The 19,086-nt window shown below is 40.8% G+C and overlaps 1 protein-coding gene across 4 annotated transcripts in view; it reads left to right on the forward strand.

Annotated features, from left to right (window-relative positions):
• The window catches only part of nhsl2 (NHS-like 2), a 203,644-nt gene that overhangs the window by 156,156 nt on the left and 28,402 nt on the right, over positions 1–19,086 (forward strand). For all 4 annotated transcript variants that reach the window (XM_086276531.1, XM_086276541.1, XM_086276549.1 and 1 more), the window contains exons 3-4: positions 9,891–10,033; positions 15,237–15,486. In XM_086276531.1, coding sequence (XP_086132657.1) covers positions 9,891–10,033; positions 15,237–15,486 — 393 coding nt within the window. The remainder of the gene's footprint in view (positions 1–9,890; positions 10,034–15,236; positions 15,487–19,086) is intronic.

Consider the following 19,086-nt stretch of genomic DNA (forward strand, 5'->3'; position numbering starts at 1 on the left):
TTCAAATTGACAGAGACTCTGAGTCCCAGTTAATTTTACATACTGTACTTGTCAACGTAAATGCCTTTTGTGCTATTATGCAAATGCTTTGTTAATGTACCATGAGATTAAAGCGGGCATTTAGCATTTAGGCCAGAATTGGCTCTTGAATGGAGAGCTCAAACGAGTTCTTGTGAAATCCAGCCTGCAGCTGTACCTTTGACAGTGAAAAGAATAGTTTTTAGGGGATTTATAGATTGTTTGAACTTTTATTACTGAATGACCTTTATAATCGGGTGCTCTGTTTGCTTCTGAACCACAAAGTATTGCCTTCCTCTTCAGTAAAAGAGTCATTTTGGTCCATTTTTTTTTTTGTCTTTTTCAATCCTCTTTCCATAAAGCGTTTCTTTAGAGTGACATCGCTGTGAATCAGGCAAGACAAACTCACCCGTCTTGTTTCTTTCCTCAGGGCTTCTCAGAGAATTTTTCCAAATACAGGCTGAAGCGTGACGCGCTTAAATGCTGCGATTTGGTGGCATTTATATTTAAGCCAACCTGCCCAAACCGTAAATAAACCTGTTTGTGATCAAGCACCGGGCAGGTAGGAAGTAAGAGGAACAGACTTGTGACTGAAAAGTTTTACATTTCTAGAGGCCTCCGAATCCTGATAATTGCTGTGAGAGGGTCAGAGTGTCCTTGAAGAAAGCACTTAGCACACAGCTGCCCTTTGGCCAGAGAAGAATATAATATGGCATGGAACAGCTAATTTCCCAGAGTGCTGTAAATATGGATGCTTATTCTCAGCACGCTTGGAGAAGTTGATTTTAATCTATATTATACTGAAAACTCGGCTGAATCTCAAGGTTGTCAGTTTGGCTAGACTTGACAGCTGCTGAACAGTTTAAGCTCAGGTGTACTCTATGCAGTCTGGCCTGCCATTCTTCAGGGCTTCTCTCCAAGTTGCATTAAACAGACACACTATCCTTGGGCTTTGCTGATTCAAGCTTCTGGCATGAATTTTGCAGACAGACTCATTGGATTTAGGACCCCTTTAGACCAGAGATCAATTCTAAACAAGCAGCTTATATCAGATTGTAGTGTAGGATTTACTATTCTGGTAAGGCAGCAGGGTAACAGGGTGTTTGTTTCAAAGTACCATTCAACAAAAAGTTGTTTTACTTTCCATCCATACATTTTGTGATACTGATGTGCACAGCAGTCTAAACAGAGGCACCCACACTTTTATCTAGCCAATCACCCCCTTTCACTGTTCTGGTGGGACGTCAATGCATCCCTGTAGTTTTACCTGTTTGTCTCGCTCAAAACGCCTCAAGAGCCTCAGCTCTACTCTGAGCCCCTTTCCAGGAACCTTACATTCACAGTCTCATTCTTTCTGTCACAACCAACCTACTCTTGCTCTTTCCTTCCCTTACTCATGACATAGATACCCCTCCACTTGGGGCAACAACTCCTCCCAACCCAGAGTGGGCAAACCTAATTTCCATAGAGGCTAATAATGAGGAGAATTTATTCCAGACAACTCCAGAACATCATCTAATCAGTGCAAGTGGTGTCTTCAGAGTCTACATCACTAATAACTGTTGCCAATTACACTTATGTTAATGAACTTAAAATTTTAAATCACTGCTTCAGAGGAAGAAAAGACTGGGACTAAATTAACAGTTGTGCAACTCAAAACAGTTAAGGCCTTTCTGTAAAGCTTGATTTAAAAAATAACTACATGTTACAGCAATCCAGACCAACACAACTGTGATTGGTCTGCTCGGTAGTAACATTCACTGTAAGCTCAGAATATTATTAGCACAAGAATAATGCATATAAACGCTATAACTGTCCACCGTGCTATTGCAGTAGTATTCTTCTAACATAGTTTTTAACAGCACTGTCAGTTTATATATAGACTCAATCAGTTCTGAAGTCTTTTCTCTTTCCTGAATTTCAGTTACAAAAAACGAGAAGAAGAAAGAGGAGCCTTAACAGCTCAGTCATCTGTTATAAAAATGTCATCTGTTATAAAAATTACAACAGAAATCCGCAGTGTTCTGAAAATTAATTTAGAAAATTAACTTGGACAGATAGAGACGAGGGAACGCAGAAAGAGGAGGCCTAAAAAAGCCAAACACATTGAAAGATAATAGGAATGTGAATCGGCCTTGTTGCACTACATGGTAACATGCAGGTTTTCTCATTGGCACGTTTATAACAGATAAGAATGGAAAAATAAATCAAGAGTGGATAAAAGGATGGATAAAATAGCTTTGTGTCACCCTCTTATCTAACATAATTAGGAGGCAACATCAAGACATAGTGTTTAGTGGTTCCTGAGAGATATCTGCAGTTGCCCGAGCTTGGAGAGCTCAGTGGAAAAGAGTAGATCCGAGAGTGGATTGCACAGCCTCAGCCACCTATTAAACTTCTCAGACCGGGTAGATGGTTTGTTTAATACCCTTGTAATGTTGTCTTAAACTGAAGGTAATGAAAAGACCGACCTAACCAACAATTTCAAGATGGGAGCGTTTTACCAGTTAGGACTTGCCTTCCTGGTGGGCACTCTTTTCCTATTTAAAAAAAAAGCATCAGCTAGTCGTCCATTTATTTCACTTATATAAACATACATGACAGGAAATGAAGCCAAAATGTTTCCCTGGATAAAGAGGGGCCTGATAATTGGATCAGGACCCTAGTTGCGGTTTCTCGTGATCAAAGTAAACCAGGCCGCTAACCGCCAAGTGTGTCCTTCTAGGTCACCACCGTCCTCTTTCATTGTCGGGGCAGCAGACCTTTCTCTGTAATGGACTGATCAATTCTCCATGCTAAATCACAAGGACAGAGACATGACATGAATATGTGTACATGCAACCACACACGCACACACACACACACACGTACACATATTTGTCTGTGTACACAGACAAACATGTACTCGGGCTATGCTCAAAGAGGCGTATTGTTCATTTCTGTCCCCCGCCCCACCACCCCTTCATCTTCCTAGAGGGGAGAAGAAAGGGTGACCCAAATTTGACACGACCAGGGTGCATATTGTCGAGGATGGTTGGGTTTATCTGTGAATGGGTGCACTGTACGCAAACACACAAAGATGCAGATTTGTGCATGTAGGCGTTTTAATATGATCAATAAAGCTTAAATGGTGATTTGTGCGAATAATCCCCAGGTTAACACATACAAGAGGAGGATTCATTTGTACGCTCGTAGAAGATACTTATAGGCACCTGCCTGAAAGATACTCTTTCTCTCACACACACACACACACACACACACACACACACATGCAAACACACACAATGTACAAGTTAGTGATGCATGAGTGCATGGCCTGCTTGTCTGGACAGAGGAAGGGGGTGGGGTAAGATGCTCTTAACCACTCTCTGTGTGTGTATGCAAGAGTGGGAGTGACCGGCATACCTTTGCACCCCAAACGCCAATAGCATCCCTCCTCCCCCTCCCTCGTTTTCCCACCACAGTTCCCTGCAGTCATGTATCCGAGCTGCAGTCGTTGCAGCGGAGCCCGGCTGCTATCTGAAGCATGGATATACAGCAGCTGTTTAACTTCCCTCCTCTTCTGTTTTAGTGCTTCTGCCTTTTGGATTTGACCTCTCTCGGTCAGTTTTCAAACTCTTAATGTTTACTTGATTTCTATGTTGCTACTAGTGAGGTCATTTAAAATGTACAGTGGAAAGTGCTGGAGAAAGTGTCAGCCTTAAAGTGAGTAAAAGTTGCAATGCTGCTTGGGAGAATATTGTTAGAAGCAAAGGTTTTCCATTCAAGCGTTACACAAATGAAAGTGATGGTGTAGGTTTAAGGAAGTTTGCAAGGTAATCAATCTTATTCTGCATGTAAACTCTTGGTGATAGTCAAAGAAATGTAGTTTAGTTTATTTTTATTTTATCTTTGTGATCATATTTCTTTGATGTATCTTGGGTTTTTTGGAACCAGACGGTTTGGTGAAGAGGAGTAAACTGTTAAATGGTAATGTTAATGTCAGCGAGCTTAGTTAGGAAGCTACGAAATATATAAATGCATCCTACCGATTGATACCTGCTAATTAGTGCTAATAAATAACACTGAGATAAAATACTAGGATTTCACTTATTTAATCTGTGATTTACCAAGTTAGCTTGCAGAGATTTTGAGGATATTGTCATAAGCTCTCCACAATGGCCAGAAACTGGTGCCAGTTGGGCAGATTGGTTGGAAACACACCTCTAAGTTTGGAAAATAAAGCAAAGACCAAAGTAAAACTAAAACATACATCTACAATTGGAAGATGGGTACGCTGTAGTCATAAACGAAAGGCATGGTCAGCAGCAATACTTAGGTAGGCTGTGAGTTTTAAATAATGCACTATTGATACTAAGGGGCCCAAGTGTGAGTAGTTATCCTCCACACCATTGAACCACCAACATCCTGAAAACCTGAAACAAGGCAGGATGGATCCATGTTTTCAAGTTGCTTGTCACAAATTCTGACCCTGCCATCTGAAAGTTGCAGCAGAAATTGAAACTCATTAGACTGGGCCATCTCTTGTCCAGTTTTTGTGGCGCTTGTGTGAATTGTAGCTTCAGTCGCCTGTTCTTAGCTGACAAGAAAGGCACTATGTGTGGTCTTCTGCTGCTGTAGCCCGTCTGCGTCAGATTCAGAGATGCTCTTCTGCATACCTTGATTGTAATGAGTTGTTATTTCCATTCTCCCTAAACTCTCTTTAAATTCTCTGAAACTAGAGATGGTTGTGGAGAAAAATCCCAGTAGAACATCAGTTTTTGAAATACTCAGACCTGCCTGTCTCCATGCCACAGTTCTCCATTCTGATGCTCAGTTTGTCTACATGTCCAACTGCATCAAGTTTCTGACATGTGATTGGCTGATTATGTTTGCATTAATGAGCAGTTGAACAGATGCACATAACAAAGTGCCCAGTCAGTATATAAATTACACTAAGTTAAAAGGTCAGGAAGCCATATCGTCTATTTGTTCTGCAGGAACAAGTTAAACCTAAATGGATTTGGATGTTAGATAAATCAGAAGGATGCCGGATCCTATTTTTATCTTTCAATCTCCCACCCTTCGGTACTGGCTCAACTCTGCCAGCATCTTTCTCCCTCCCTGTTAAGGCTGTTAGTTTTGACAGATTGGGCCTCATTGGTGTGAATTCCCTTCCTCCTCTTCTTCCACTCTGTTCTTTTTCTCCACCTACTTCGTCTTTTTCGGTCTCTGATTTTCAGCATTGTGCCATTTCTCGATCACGTCTCCTTCCACTGTCTCGACTACACACCTTTTACCTTCTTTTTCTGCCACCCCCTACATCTTTTTCTGCATTTTCACTGCTTCTCCTCCTCTGTTGTTTGACATATAGTTCTTCCTGAACTATTTACTGCTTCCTGCATTGTCCTCCTTCTCAATGCTTTCTCATTTTATTCTCTCATATCTATACTTTCTCTTCTCAGTTCTTTTCACCTTCACTTCCCCCCTTTTTTGTTCTATCTCTTAAAAAGTTACCTCTGCTTCTTTTCCCCTCATTTTCCTTCCCTGCTTCCTTGCCTATCTTATCTCGTATCCTTTTCTTCCTCTGTTATCTGCTTCTCCTTCCCTGCAGCTCTTCCTTCTCTCCCTTTTACTCTGCTTTATCACTCTGTATCTTCGGACTCTTGCTGACACCTCACTTCGTTGGGCCACTGCAGCTGGATAAGTTTTGGCTTCTGCTCGCTGTTTACTAACCAGCTGATCCTGCTGTTTTTGCATGCAGCAGCCGGGCGATTTTGAATCAATTATTTTTAACACTGCAAAATCGACAGTTTTCTATCATGAGCGCCGGGGTTTGTAATAGGCCTCTATATGAAAACAAACTGCAAAAGCAAGCACTTACAAAGTGAAGCGTCTAATAGCTTTCAGAGGAATTAGCAAATCCAGCGAACAGGCCAATTTATCAAGACATCATTAGCATTTATGTCAAACAAAAAGTTCTGATATGTATATTATGAATGTTACAATTCCCTATATTTGCTGTCAAGAGGTTCTGATAAATCCTCTCTATGTGACGAGTTTCACCATTGCTGGGATGCATGCATCTGCCAGCAGGAGTCTCCCTCATATTTCAATATAATAATATCAAATAATTTCAAAATGCTTTCAGTTTAGAGAAAGAATGAATAAATATTCCACTACAGCAGATTCTTAAGAAAAAGGTCTGCTTTGATGACTTTGTCTGCTTTCCTGTTGAGCATCATCTGCAGCACATCGTCTCCCCTTTTACCCACATCTGTAAATCTCTGTAGAGGAATCCTGTCCTATTTCTAGGATCACCAGGAGTCGATAAAAAAATGAAAAACTGTGTGAAAATGACTTGGCTCATTATTTTTTTATTACAGCGCCATGAGCCGCAGGTTCTGTGAATGATGCAATGAGCAAAAGTCAGGTTTTGTCTGTTCCTCTCTATCGGTTCATCACAGCAGCTACAAGATCTTTGGCAAAGGTAACAAACTGTGTGTGACATTTTTCAGAGGTCCCTCTTTAACTAGTCTCTAACTGCAGGATGCCACAGGCAATAAAACCAATACAACGTTATATTACATACATAACAGTAGTAATGTAATGGTGGCAATCTGGGATATGTGCAGTGACATCACCAGTGGGATCACAAGTGCTGATAGTGATAGTCAGTTTCTGTGTTTATTGTTGTTTCCTATGTTTATTATTGTCTCAATAGACGCTATAATGCTAAAAATGAGAGAGCTGGATTAAAAAAAAACATGTATGTAGCAGAGACAGGGACATTTAAGTGCACCTGTTTAAAAAAAATGTGACATTTTTGCAACAGCAGCACAGAAATTAATAGGAGTCATGTAGTAGTAATGTTTCTCAAATTGCTTTTGAGTTAGCGCATGATGCTTATTGGGATTAATGAGACAGACCACATAGGAGCATTAATACCAACCAGATTAAGTTGGTCAGTCTGGGCAGGAATGCTAGCCTCGGGCTGAGAGAAGGCAGGTTGTTTAATCGGATCCCGTGTTTTTTTTAACTTTACTTAAACAGAAAAGAATTTGCAACCTCATACATCTTAAACTCTCCAGCTTCTCAGCCACCTAAGCAGCTTTTATCATTCCTGAGCATTTTCCTGTTCTCTTTTCTCTCTTCTTAGTTCTCCAGTCTCTCATTTTTCCCAATTGCTTCCCTTTTGAAAGATTTCCCGCGTACGATAAAAGAGAATAATTGACAGCATATGTTGGAAAATGTGTTCAGTGTCACACTCATGAGTCTGATCTCGTAGAAGCCTTGTTTCTGCAGTTTTTCATTGTGATGGTTTCACTTCAGTTGAAATAATATCTACTATCTTTGAGTTTATAAAGCCCTTCAAACTCATCAGAGTAACTTTCAAAGTACTCCTTTATCTGAGCTTAAAATGACAGCTGACATACATTACTGCATCATCTTAATCCACGCTGAAGGTTATAAATGTTTGCTGTGTGTGTGTGTGTGTGTGTGTCCCGTTTCCTCTGATGTTTAGAGCCATAATTGCACTTAGAATAAGTGAGATCATACACAGTTTTCTGCTGCTGGCACTTTTTATTCCAGCAGAAGGAAGATGTCAACATCAATGATCCCAAATGCCATTAAAAAACTGCACTAAATCTGTGGGTGGACTGCCTACCCTCGCACAAAAACACATCATTATCTTTCTTGTGTTTTGTGGTTGTGCTGCTGTATAAACTTTACGGTGAACCGCTCGCGTGTTTAAATGAGTTTACCAGGCATGAAAGTTGTGCAGCAGCCATTAGAAAGTCATAAAAACAGATCCCATCACCCTGCAAGGTCTACTACTTTACCATATGGAAGACTATTTAGATGGAGGTAGATAAGCAGCCTGAGGACACTCAGGATATTCCACACAAACAATGATAATTTAAAAAGCCTCAATTCCTTCTATTTTCTTATACAGTGGTATTAGTCTTGTTAAATACTTTGCTAATTAGATGCTAATTTGTCTGCTGTTTGGTGCTGGGAAACAGCTGCCTTTTGCAATTGGAAGTGCTGATGAGAGTGGAACAGAAACTAAAAGTTGTGAGCCTTCAAATTCAAGACACTGAGCTGACGGATGAAAGTTTAGACTTTAGGGGTTGAGCCAAGACATAATTTGTGCTTCTTAGAAGAAAAAATGTCCAACTTTACAGTAGAAATTAACATTTATAGGCTGAAACAAACAATAGTTCAGGCCTTCATAGCTTTTATTGTTCTTTGATTACAACTGTACATTTTACTGACTAATTTGTATTGAATCGTACAAAATATAGAAGAAGTTTGTGCTTAGTTTTTGTTATTACTCAGCACAAATGAGTAGACTGATCTTCCTACATGTTGCACCTACTGGAGCTACTTGGCCATGGAAATCAATGCCATCAAGCTCCTGGTGCAGATTTTGTGCAGATGGCAGAGGAGCTCTGCAGTTACAGAGTGAGGAGAGTGTTGGTGACTTTTACACACTATGCGCCCCAGCAGTTGCTGTGGTTTCTAAACACGTCGACTTTACAATAATGCCACTTATGACTGATCTGAGTTTGTCCATATAACGTACAGATCTGGATCGGTCTATCAATTCATCTTGCTCACCCAGCTAGCTCGCCATATGTCTAAATGTGGTCGCACAGGTGTAGAGACTGGTCGGCGAGCTGGCCACCATAGGCCTCTGGGGAAAAGTGTGTATTCCATGACCAGTTGTGAAGTGGTTGCTTGCGGTTGATGGCAACTGCTAGGTGAAACTGGTAGAACAAACAGGTATAGAGTGCTGCACCCAAAACCTTCTAGCAATTGTTTTGATCACTTGCCTGTAAAAGATTGCAAAATAGTTGTGAAATGCACAATGTAAACTGGAAGAAGTGATCATTCACCACAGTGCAAAACTTCAGACTTTTGAAATATGCTGGTAATGCACAGCTATTGCTTTAAAGGTGACGTTTTGGAGAAGTCATCAACCGGGGATACACACTTTGCCCTCGCGATCAGAGATGAATGACCGGTCTTTTGATCTTCGTAACTGAGGCTAACATCTTTCATAAAGAGCCTGAAATCCTGAAAACAACTTTGTTTCTCCCAATTTAAACCTTAGTTTATTTATCTTATACACAACATTCATTCTTGAGACAAATATTTCACCATTTATTCTTTCTAGCTTGTTGTCATCTGCTTCCTTATATTGCTAGGCAACCATACATCACCAGGAAGGAATCCATATTGTTCCGGGAAGTTCAACTCCAAGCTTTTTTCACCTCACTGACACTGCTGTTTCTCTAAAGCTGCTCAGTGTCTGTGGGGGTGTGTGTCTGTGTGTGTGTTAGAGAGCTGAGTGAAACATGGGGAGTGTGTTTTGGGGTAAAGGAATAGCTGAAAGGGGGAGCGTGTCTGTGTGTGTGTGTGTGTGTGTGTGTGTGTGTGTGTGTGTGTGTGTGTGTGTGTGTGTGTGTGTGTGTGTGTGCACCAAGAGAAAAAGGGGGGAGGTGGGGGTTAGGAATCTGTTTACAATGGCCTGAGGGAGCTGCCGGAGAGGGAGAATCAGTCTGATATTTGGAGGTAGACTGCAAGAGAGTGCGTGTAACACAAAGAAAGAGAGTTTTGGAGAAGGAATAAATGAAAGAAGAGGAAGGGATGGAGCCCTTGGGAGGATTAAATACAAACTGAAGGAGTCATTTAAGGCACAAGTTGAACCAGGAGTCACAGGAGGGAGATTGCAGGTTGATGCAAAGCAGCAGCCTTTCCTGATCTCCACTTTCAACCATGCAAATAAGATTTAGTTTAGTTGCATGCATGCATGCATGCAGCAGAAAGCAAGTTTATGCATGCATTTATATCTTTTTGTTATTTTTGCTCTTCTGTGTTTTCAGAGTTTGAGGAGCAGTTGTACGACACCAAGCTGACCGGTCAGACTTTCCGGCATCCGTCCTCACAGAGCTCCGACGACACGTCCACCTCCCTCAGCCGATCGCCCATCTCCCTCAACAACAAGAGGCCCGACTTCATCTTTCTGGTAAACACACACAGACGCACGCATGCAGGCTCATGTTTACACCCATCTTATTTGATCAGGAGGCTCCGTCACACCAAAATGTCACCTCTCTGCTGAACAAACACCCAAGCTCAGATTTTATATGCAGCTATTTGAAGCTGCACATCTTTAACAAGCAAACGCAATAAATAATCTCCACCTTTCCTATTTTAAACTCACTCTTTTTTCCACCTCTTAAACCTGTGAAACCTGACTTCATCCTGCTTCTGCTAAATGCACACACACAGACACACACACACATACACTGTGTCCACTTCACTTATCATCTTCGTTTTTCTCTCAGAACAGCAAGACACCAGACTTCACATTCCCGCTAAACTCCTGCTAACCTACTCCACCCGACTCCATCTGCCCTTTTGTGGTCCTGTTTGCACTCTTTATTATTTCTTTATTGTTTCCAATCAGTGCTTGATATTCATTTTATGTTACCTGCCTCATTTTAAAGGCTCTTCCCCCTTTACAATAAAATTATAGGCAGTATAAATCTATCTCTTTTCTCCATTTCATTATTTTTCGATCATCCTCGATACAATATCCCACAAAAGCCCATTCCTTTGATTAAATCTTGTGTATCTTGCCATTTCATGCTCACTGGAATCATCATTTTAATTTGATTTATCGACCTTGAGAGTGCGGCTATAAATAAAATTGTAATCCTCAAGATTTTTTCAAAATATGAAAATGGTGAGCGTTTTTCTAGCAACAGCTTTTTATTTAGTTTATTGTTTTTTCTTTCTGGGGTTGTGCTTTTTATGCAGGACCTTTTGTTGTTGCTCTGGGAGTTAGCTTTGTGGTGCAAGATCTGAGATGTGCAGATTAGCCACAACGTTAAAACCACCTACATAAGTGTGTGTAGGTTTTTCTTCATGCTGCCAAAACAGCTAGCTGCTGGGGTATGGACGTGGCACCTCTGGTGGTGTTCTGAGCCTGCACCAGTACTTTGGCAGTGGAGTCTTTATGTCCTTTGGGTTGCAGGATAGAGCCTCCATTCATCAGACAGCACATCTGTGCATGCTTGATCAGACTGGGAGCCTTTTTGTCATGTTCTTCTGTAGTATTGTCCTGCTAAGGGAGTGTCAAATTTTGACAGTTCCTATCTGAGTAAGATCCATAATAAGGCCAATGACCCAAGCAAAGGCAGTATAAATATTGTAGTTTCTGAATGTGAAATGGGAAGCCAATGCAGTCTTCTTCTCACCAGCAGGGGTGATACCTTTGCTTGTAAAAAGCTCCTGGTTTTTTAGAGACTTGTGGGTAAATGATCCCGAACCCTCAACATTCAAACAGAAAAATAACAACTTCTTCATAGTAGGACCTCAAAAACTAAAAGTTCACAGCAGCTATATCCATCTTTTATACAGTCTGCGGGCCTTAGATGGAAGATACATGGTAGCGTAATAAAATGATTAACGTTATTAGCTAAAGAAGCAATAGGCCAGTCCTGTACTGAGCTTCATGCAGAAGCTTTGCTGTAGAGAAGACATAGTAGACATAGTATCAGCAAGACGTACTTATAGAATAGATTTGTCCAACAAAATTTGTCACGTTGACCAAATTTCTCTTATGGATCTACACAGTTGTCCTGAATGTCCACACAAGTTATTGACGCAACTTGGTAGCTGATATTTCGACCTGTTGTATACAGTATACTGTATACAACAGGTCTCCTAAATATCTGGCAAATGATTGGTTGTATCGTCAACTTTGGATGGGATGAAACTCTTTCCAAGGTTGTGACTGATTGGAATCAGGGTGTGCCCACGGGCTGACAGCCACTGTCGCAAATGCTTGCAATCATTCACTGGCAACAAAAAATTCAATGCAGTTCCTGAACAACTACTAGTTTTTCCTAGTTGAACATAGGTTGCCATCCCGTTTTTATGTTTTAGCCATTAGTCGCATTAAGGCTCCTAAAAGTCTTTAATTTCTCTTTTTGTTATAGTATGACATGCCAAATGGAAACTCAGTCTGCGTTTGGCATCTTCTAATTGCTGTGTCTCTGTTCACATTTACATGTCTGTGCTTGTGTGTGTATTGCGTCTGTATTATTTGAACTTCTGCGCGTTGTTTGTACTTGACTGATCACTGATGCAGATTTGCTCCGCTCAATGAGGACTGATAATAAAGACTCCATCCTTTTCTATTAATGATTGTAACTTGAAGTTCGGAATGAGCATGTCTTCTAATTGGCTGTTGGACAGCTTAATTCAGCAAATCGGCGACACAATGCACTATTCCAACAAATTACTGCTTCGGCATATCAGACGGTTTTACAGCTAAAAGTTGTGTTGTGACAAAATGCTTCACTGCTGTTGTCATCATCCCTTTATTTTTTTCCCATGAAGCCGAATTATCCGAGAACTGTTGCACAGTATATCCCGCCCCCTCATTCAGATTTCTCAGGATTAGTCATCGTCCTTTTCACACTCTCAGCAGGTTTCTACAAACAAATGCCAAACCATTTAGTGTCTTCCAGATGGAAGTATCATTAGCACTCGCTAAGAAATCAAAATAGCATGTGACGTAAGTGCTTTCTTGTCAGCCGGCGCCTGCACATTGAGGACTTACTGACTGATTTTTGAAGGCGAGAAAGGGAATGCAAACATAGATGTTAAATTGCTTCAGGGTGTCTCAATGATAATCTATGATCACAATTTGTCAAACAGGCTACAGCTATACATAGAGCCTCTCTCTTTTCACTCTTTCCCTTTTCCATTAGTACTTCTCAGTCTATTTCCCCAGCTCATTGAACTCCCACCGTGATTTTACTGCAAGATGGCTGCACATTTCCTGCACACCGACTGACGCAATATTCCTTCAGCGAGCTGCTAAAGAGCTCTCTTAACTTAATGCCTTTCTCTCTGTTTGGGCTAATTTCAATTAGAGAATGGCAGATTCCCACGAGATAGCTTTACGTCTCTCACGAGGCGGAGGATAGACTGGAGTGTTTCCTGCATTGCAGCAGCCTCGACAGTTTCATTGCCTTGCTTAAGGGCAGAGATGCCTGATACTGTAGATCTAATGGCAGACAGTTGACAGATGCCCGTTCCCTCACAGCTGGGATTGCACCTTCCTGTTGCCATCAGGGACAGAACGAACAGTGTCTCTGCTGCTCTGTCAGTTTCCGTCCCTGTCAGCTAATCACGTCAAATCAATGTTTTTCTTTTTTATGTTTCTAACTCACTTCAGATTCACTTCTGTCGCTCCTCTGCATTAGCTCTCTCAGTTTTATGAGACAGGTGAAAATGAGACAGCATTTTCTCTCGTTCTCTGTTTTGTAACCCTGCTGTCTGCTTATCTACCCTACTGATCCTTCCTCTTACAGGCATTGAAGTTGCTTAAAGGGGACAAAACATTAAATTTTGGAGGAGGTCGATGAGTAGATGACCTCCACCGGCTGTCTGGACTCCTATAGGATTTTGGTTCTATTGATTTTTACTGCAAATTGAATTCTGAGGTTATTTTGTTTTTCTTGTGTGTTTGAGCCAGTAACAGCAGTTTAAAGGGGAAAAGGGCTTTATTGGCTAATTTTCAAAACAGCTTGGGCAGAAAATGAGAACAATAACTTTTAAAGAGTTTGAGAGTGTAGTACAATATGAGAGAAATGGAGATCTTGTAGTGAGGAAATTAGATTTGAACCATTGGATCTCAGGATGCATTACCATGACTGAAGGGGAAGACAATATTTTGGATTTCACTAAAGAAACTGACTAAAATTATTTGGATTTCAAGCAGCATGTTAGATTTTCTTTTACTCTGTAGGTAGCCTGAAACATTTTTCAAATAATCTCACTGAGTGCAGAATCTATGATTTTTTTTTTCTACATGAGAAACACTCACGTTTTGTTTTGTTTTTATTAAAAAGTAAAGCCTTTAGCCTCCAACATTCAATTTGTATGAAAACGAGTAACCATTATTTAGCCATGTATTCAAGCCTTCCATTAAACAGAGGCAACCAATCAGAATAAAGTTGGCCTAAAACAATGGATGAGCTGAAGAGCTACACCCAGTCACACCTCGTGACAAATAAGGATTATTTTGAGCTGGGATTCATACAAAGTTCATCATGTAATGAACAGGTCAACTTTACACTACCTGCCTAGTAACATGTTGTCAGGTTGCTCGACCAAACAGAGTAAAAACAAGTTTACGAGACTTTAATTTCACACCTCCAAATGAATACATATCTATTTCACTTTAACTCCTGGACGTGTAAATGTAAAAGCTAGCAGTCATTTATGAAGGATGCACAAATATAGTGTCTGAACATATTGGCATTGTTGACTGATGTAAGCTTATTGCCAAATGATGTGACATCTACTCACAGTTGCATTTATCTATTTCATTACATCAGCTTATAGCGACTAACTGTTCGAAGGTAGTGTGATGTAATTTGAACATGTCCAGCATTTTGACTGGTACTGTATGTAATATAATATACGATTTTTTTCAGCCCATAATTCCACAGTAGATACAGCCCTACTGTTCATAAAGGTGATTATGAGAACCAGTAACAAGTGGTTAATAAATGGATGAATAAATAAATATGCCGGCTCCATATTTATATTTACAGTACTAAAAAAGAGTATTTGCCCCCTTTCTGATTTCTTTGTTTTTTTCCATGTTATGTGGCATGTTTTATTTTTTAAATAGCTTTTTTATTATTTAGTTTGAACATGAAGCTAAATAATAGAACACCAGTTCTTGCAATCGCTTTCTTTCCAGCTGTCAGAACAATTTTGATCAAATACTGATCTTTCATCTGCACGTCCATCCAAATAACCAAGGTTTAACACCTATATGGCATGTTTTAATGCTAAACAAACATAACCCAACTAAAAATAAGTGATAATTCTGCCAAAATCAATCCAAAAGAACATGGACGACTCATCCAGGAGGTCACAAATGAACCCAGAACAACATCTAAAGAAGTTCATGATTCAAAAATAAGAAAGAGAGTGGGTAAAAGGGCTTTTTAAAGTGTCAAATATGTAAAAAACTAAGAAATCAAGACGTAAAAATACTTTCGACAGTACTTTCTAAAAGGTTATATATATCTTCCTGGGGAAATCAGACCCTTTCAACCATTCTCGACTTCAGTATATCAAACTGTGCATCACTATTTGATGACATAGCGGTTTTCCCTTTCTGCTTCTTCTTGCAGCCAGCATCAAAGCAGCTCTACGAAGATGAAACCACCTCCTCTGTGTTTGGTCTGAGGTCTGTTACCGACCTATCTCCATCCCCGTCTCCATCCCCCTGCAGCTCAGACCGGCCCCCTCTAGGCTGGAGCAGTAACAACAGTAGCAGCAGTACTGCCACGTCGGCCACTACTGGACCGCCAGTCGCCGAAAAACCTCGCTGGCACCTGGGAAGACGCACACCGGCACACTTCTTACCACTCGACGTCACAGGTACAAAAGTGAAATGCCCAAAATAGTCTAAGATCAGGTGTGGTTACAATTGCTAATGCTGTCAGTATATTTGATGCAGTCTTAAATGACCAAATAAATTTACAAATTAAGAATTTTGTTGAAACTGCAATGTGAAGGTGCACTTATAAGGCAATGGGAGTATTTCTGAAGTCTATTTCTTGCTGTGTTTCTCAACAACACTGTGTTGAACTGACAGGAAAGGTGAGTGTATGCAACTGATTGAAAGTCATTACTCTGACACATGCATCTGAGTCAGCTGAGCCTCCAGGATGTTTTCATGGCGACAGCATTACAGAGGTAGTGCTGCATGAAAATTGCGGACAAAGTCAGCATAGAAAGTGTGATACTTCCTTGATCTTTCTTAGAAGTTTTTGGACTGGCACAGCTACAGTACCTCTGAGGGAACACATGAATGTTTCATTGGCTGGACCAGAGTGATCCCGAGCCATCAAAGTAAAAAGAGTTTGCTGTGTTTTAATGGGTACGTGTAAACACAGAGACGATTGGCATCCAGTCTGTGAATGAGTGGTAATGTTTCCAGTCCAGCTGTGAGATGGTCAACAGCTCAAGTTGTGCTCATTTTAAAGAAGCGCTCAAGTGATTCGTGATTCATAATCAGCAGAGTTTGGGTCATTCATTTAAAAAAAAAAAAAGGCAAACATACTTTAGTTTCAACTTCTCAAATGTGAGCATTGAGCATCTTTGGGGTTCTGGTTGTCATTTAGCCAACTCGAAAACTCAACTTTGAGCCATAGATGGAAGATAGACACCCCTAAGCATACCTGTTAGTCAAATAATCATATAATAATGGAAAATGCCATTAGTTGGAGCCTTGTCGAAGATGTCAGATGCTTATTGAGTAGAGGGGTTAGACTGAGGTTAATTATCTGGGCTGATGAGAGATGTGCCGAGATGCTTGTTGATTGGTGCAGCCAGGTGCCTTTGAGCCTTTTTCGCATTTATTAGAATTTATGACTTCAATATGAAATTTCACTGAAAAATAATTCAAAATTAAATAGATTAAGCCTGAATATGAGATTCTATTGGAAATGAATGATCATTTGGCAGCTTTCAGATGGCTCCTGTCATGTTGAGAATAGAAATGATTTTATCTCCAAATAAAGATGGTTTCTGTGAGCAGTAAAACAGCAACACTGTTGGTTTTAGAGTCCTGGCTTTGTGAGGGCCTTCACTGTCACCTGTGCTGTTCTCGAAGGAGTTGTGTGACAGCTGTAAAAGTGAGAGTCATGGCAAATCAGACTCAAGGAAAGCTACAACATGCGGTAAATCTGAATTTTCATCCCTTTGGAGGTCACATCAGTCCAATTTGGCTTTAGCTTCTTTGTGGTTGTGTATTAAATGCGTGCTGGAAAAGCAACACAATCTTGTCTTCCTCCAAAGAAGAAGCTCCAGGCTGAAAAACAGTGCTAATATTAATCTTGCTCAACAAATTTGGCAGATACCTCTTCCACATGGTGCATGGTCGTCTTTGACAGTCCTCATAGTGTCTTGTCTTGCCACAGTGGATCATATTCCTCCATCTCACCCTACCCCTCCTCTCTGGTCATCTGTATTTTTCCAAATGGCAACTCCATACTCAAAATGCTTTGTCCAGGATACCCACTATCTCTCCTTTGCACATGTCCAAACCATCTAAAAAGGGGAGGCGGGTCCATGACAGCATTCATAATTCAATTAGTTATGACAACCTCTCCAACACGACTGGCTGAAATGCAACCATGACAGAGCCTCCACCATGTTTTATACATGGCTGCAGACTCTCGCTGTTGCACCTCTCTCCTGACCTGCTCCATGCATACAGACGATAATTGGAAGTAAAAGTTTTAAATATGGATTGCATCACTCCATAAGATTTGTTGTCAATGAAATTACACAAGTCCAGTTCTTGTGTAATTTTCTTACCTCAGTCTTTTCTCCATGTTTCCCTTCCTTAAAAATGGTTTCTTGACAGCCACCCTTCAACTGAGACCATTTCTGATGAGGGTCCAGTGATCAGCTGAAAGACTAGATAAATCTCCCAGCTCCCGTGGCAGGTCTTTACTGGATCTTTTTCCCATTTCTTAAGGACAAAACTTCCAGATACTGTTTATCTGCTATAGATCGTTTTAGTCCTGGAAAACTATTGCTCAGGACCACTTTAAAAAAATCTACAAGACAGTCTTTGTGATGTTGAAGAGTGTGGCAGTGGACTCCCAAATACAGACCAGTCATGTGCTACAGTCCAAAAGAGTCCAACAGGTGATAATGGCAACCCTGGGAGTCCAGGGAAAAGCAGGAAAACAAACTGATGGGAAACAGAATTAAATAACCCACCAACAAAGAAAAAGGGAAAACTGAAGCTACACAAGTATGTGATCACACCTGAGGGGAACAACACAGGTGCAGACAATCAAGGAAACAAGACGAGGGGAAGTAAAACTGAACATCAGGCACAGAGGACAAATAATGGCCAAAATAAGACAGGAAGTGAAATGAGATGACTAAACATGAAAACACAGACATGAATTAACTAACTGAGAAAATACATAAAGAGCAATATACCAAAAATATTAGTGAGAAATAAGGAAAAGGAAAACTCAAGGCAAATAACAGCACAAACTAAGAATCACTGGAAGATGTTAAAAATAAAACCAAACTGTAAAGTCTAAAAACTCAGTGACCCAGGATCTTGACACTCTGGCTGCTTGGGAACAAAAGATTTTCAAGAAATCAGGAGTGGTTTGAGAGTTTTGCACAGCACCGTGTGTGTGCCTCATGCCGGGCTTGCTCTTTCGATAATTCAGAGTTAAAAGCTTGTTGTGTTCCTACAGCTGATGTAAGGTACTCAGCATGGGAAACATCAGTCACCTTTTGGAAATGTAATTGCACCACATCCAGTCCACACATTAAACTTGATTCCTTGACTCATGAGATTGGCATAGACAAAGCCATTTCATAACACAGGTGTAAGGAAACATTTTCAGGTGAAGTCTTCCGGTGAAGCGCCGAGAGAATCCATGGCATAAGATCACCGGGTGAAGACGTTTCACCCCCAGCCCCTTATTAAATTCTCTTTAGGTCATGAAGAAATAATTGGGAGTGATTTGAGAAGAGAACAGATGCAGAGTGTTATTAAAAACAGTGGGAAAGCTTCAGCATCAGCTCGCATGTTAATGCCAGAAGCCACAACTCAGGTGACGCTGCACGATGTGGACAGATTCCCTGTAGCTTTGAGGGAGAAAATGCTGCAGAAACAAGACTTGACATCGAGGACAATTTCTTCCTATCACATTCTCTATCGCGCTCGCCCATCTCTGGCAGTCAGCTCTGCTTGTGTGCATTGCCTGTGTGTGTGTGTGTGTGCTGTCAGAGCTGTTAGTATGCTGTGGTCACCCTCAGCAACATCGTTCTGACACTCCTGCTTCCACTCAGCCTCCTCCTTGTTTACTTTCCCTACGTTTGTGTGTGTGTATGTGTCTTTGCATGCATGTGTGGTCCTCCTGGTTTTTTGGCATAGCAACTGCTTCGTCACTGGATGCCTCTCTCCTCCTTCTTGCGCATATCCATCTATAGTTAAAT

The sequence above is a fragment of the Aulonocara sp. 'chitande type north' Nkhata Bay genome, linkage group LG3 (assembly GCF_057382095.1).
Source record: "Aulonocara sp. 'chitande type north' Nkhata Bay isolate Kocher_YH1m ecotype deep benthic linkage group LG3, A_spYH_male_GT1.1, whole genome shotgun sequence".
Taxonomy (NCBI): Eukaryota; Metazoa; Chordata; class Actinopteri; order Cichliformes; family Cichlidae; genus Aulonocara; species Aulonocara sp. 'chitande type north' Nkhata Bay.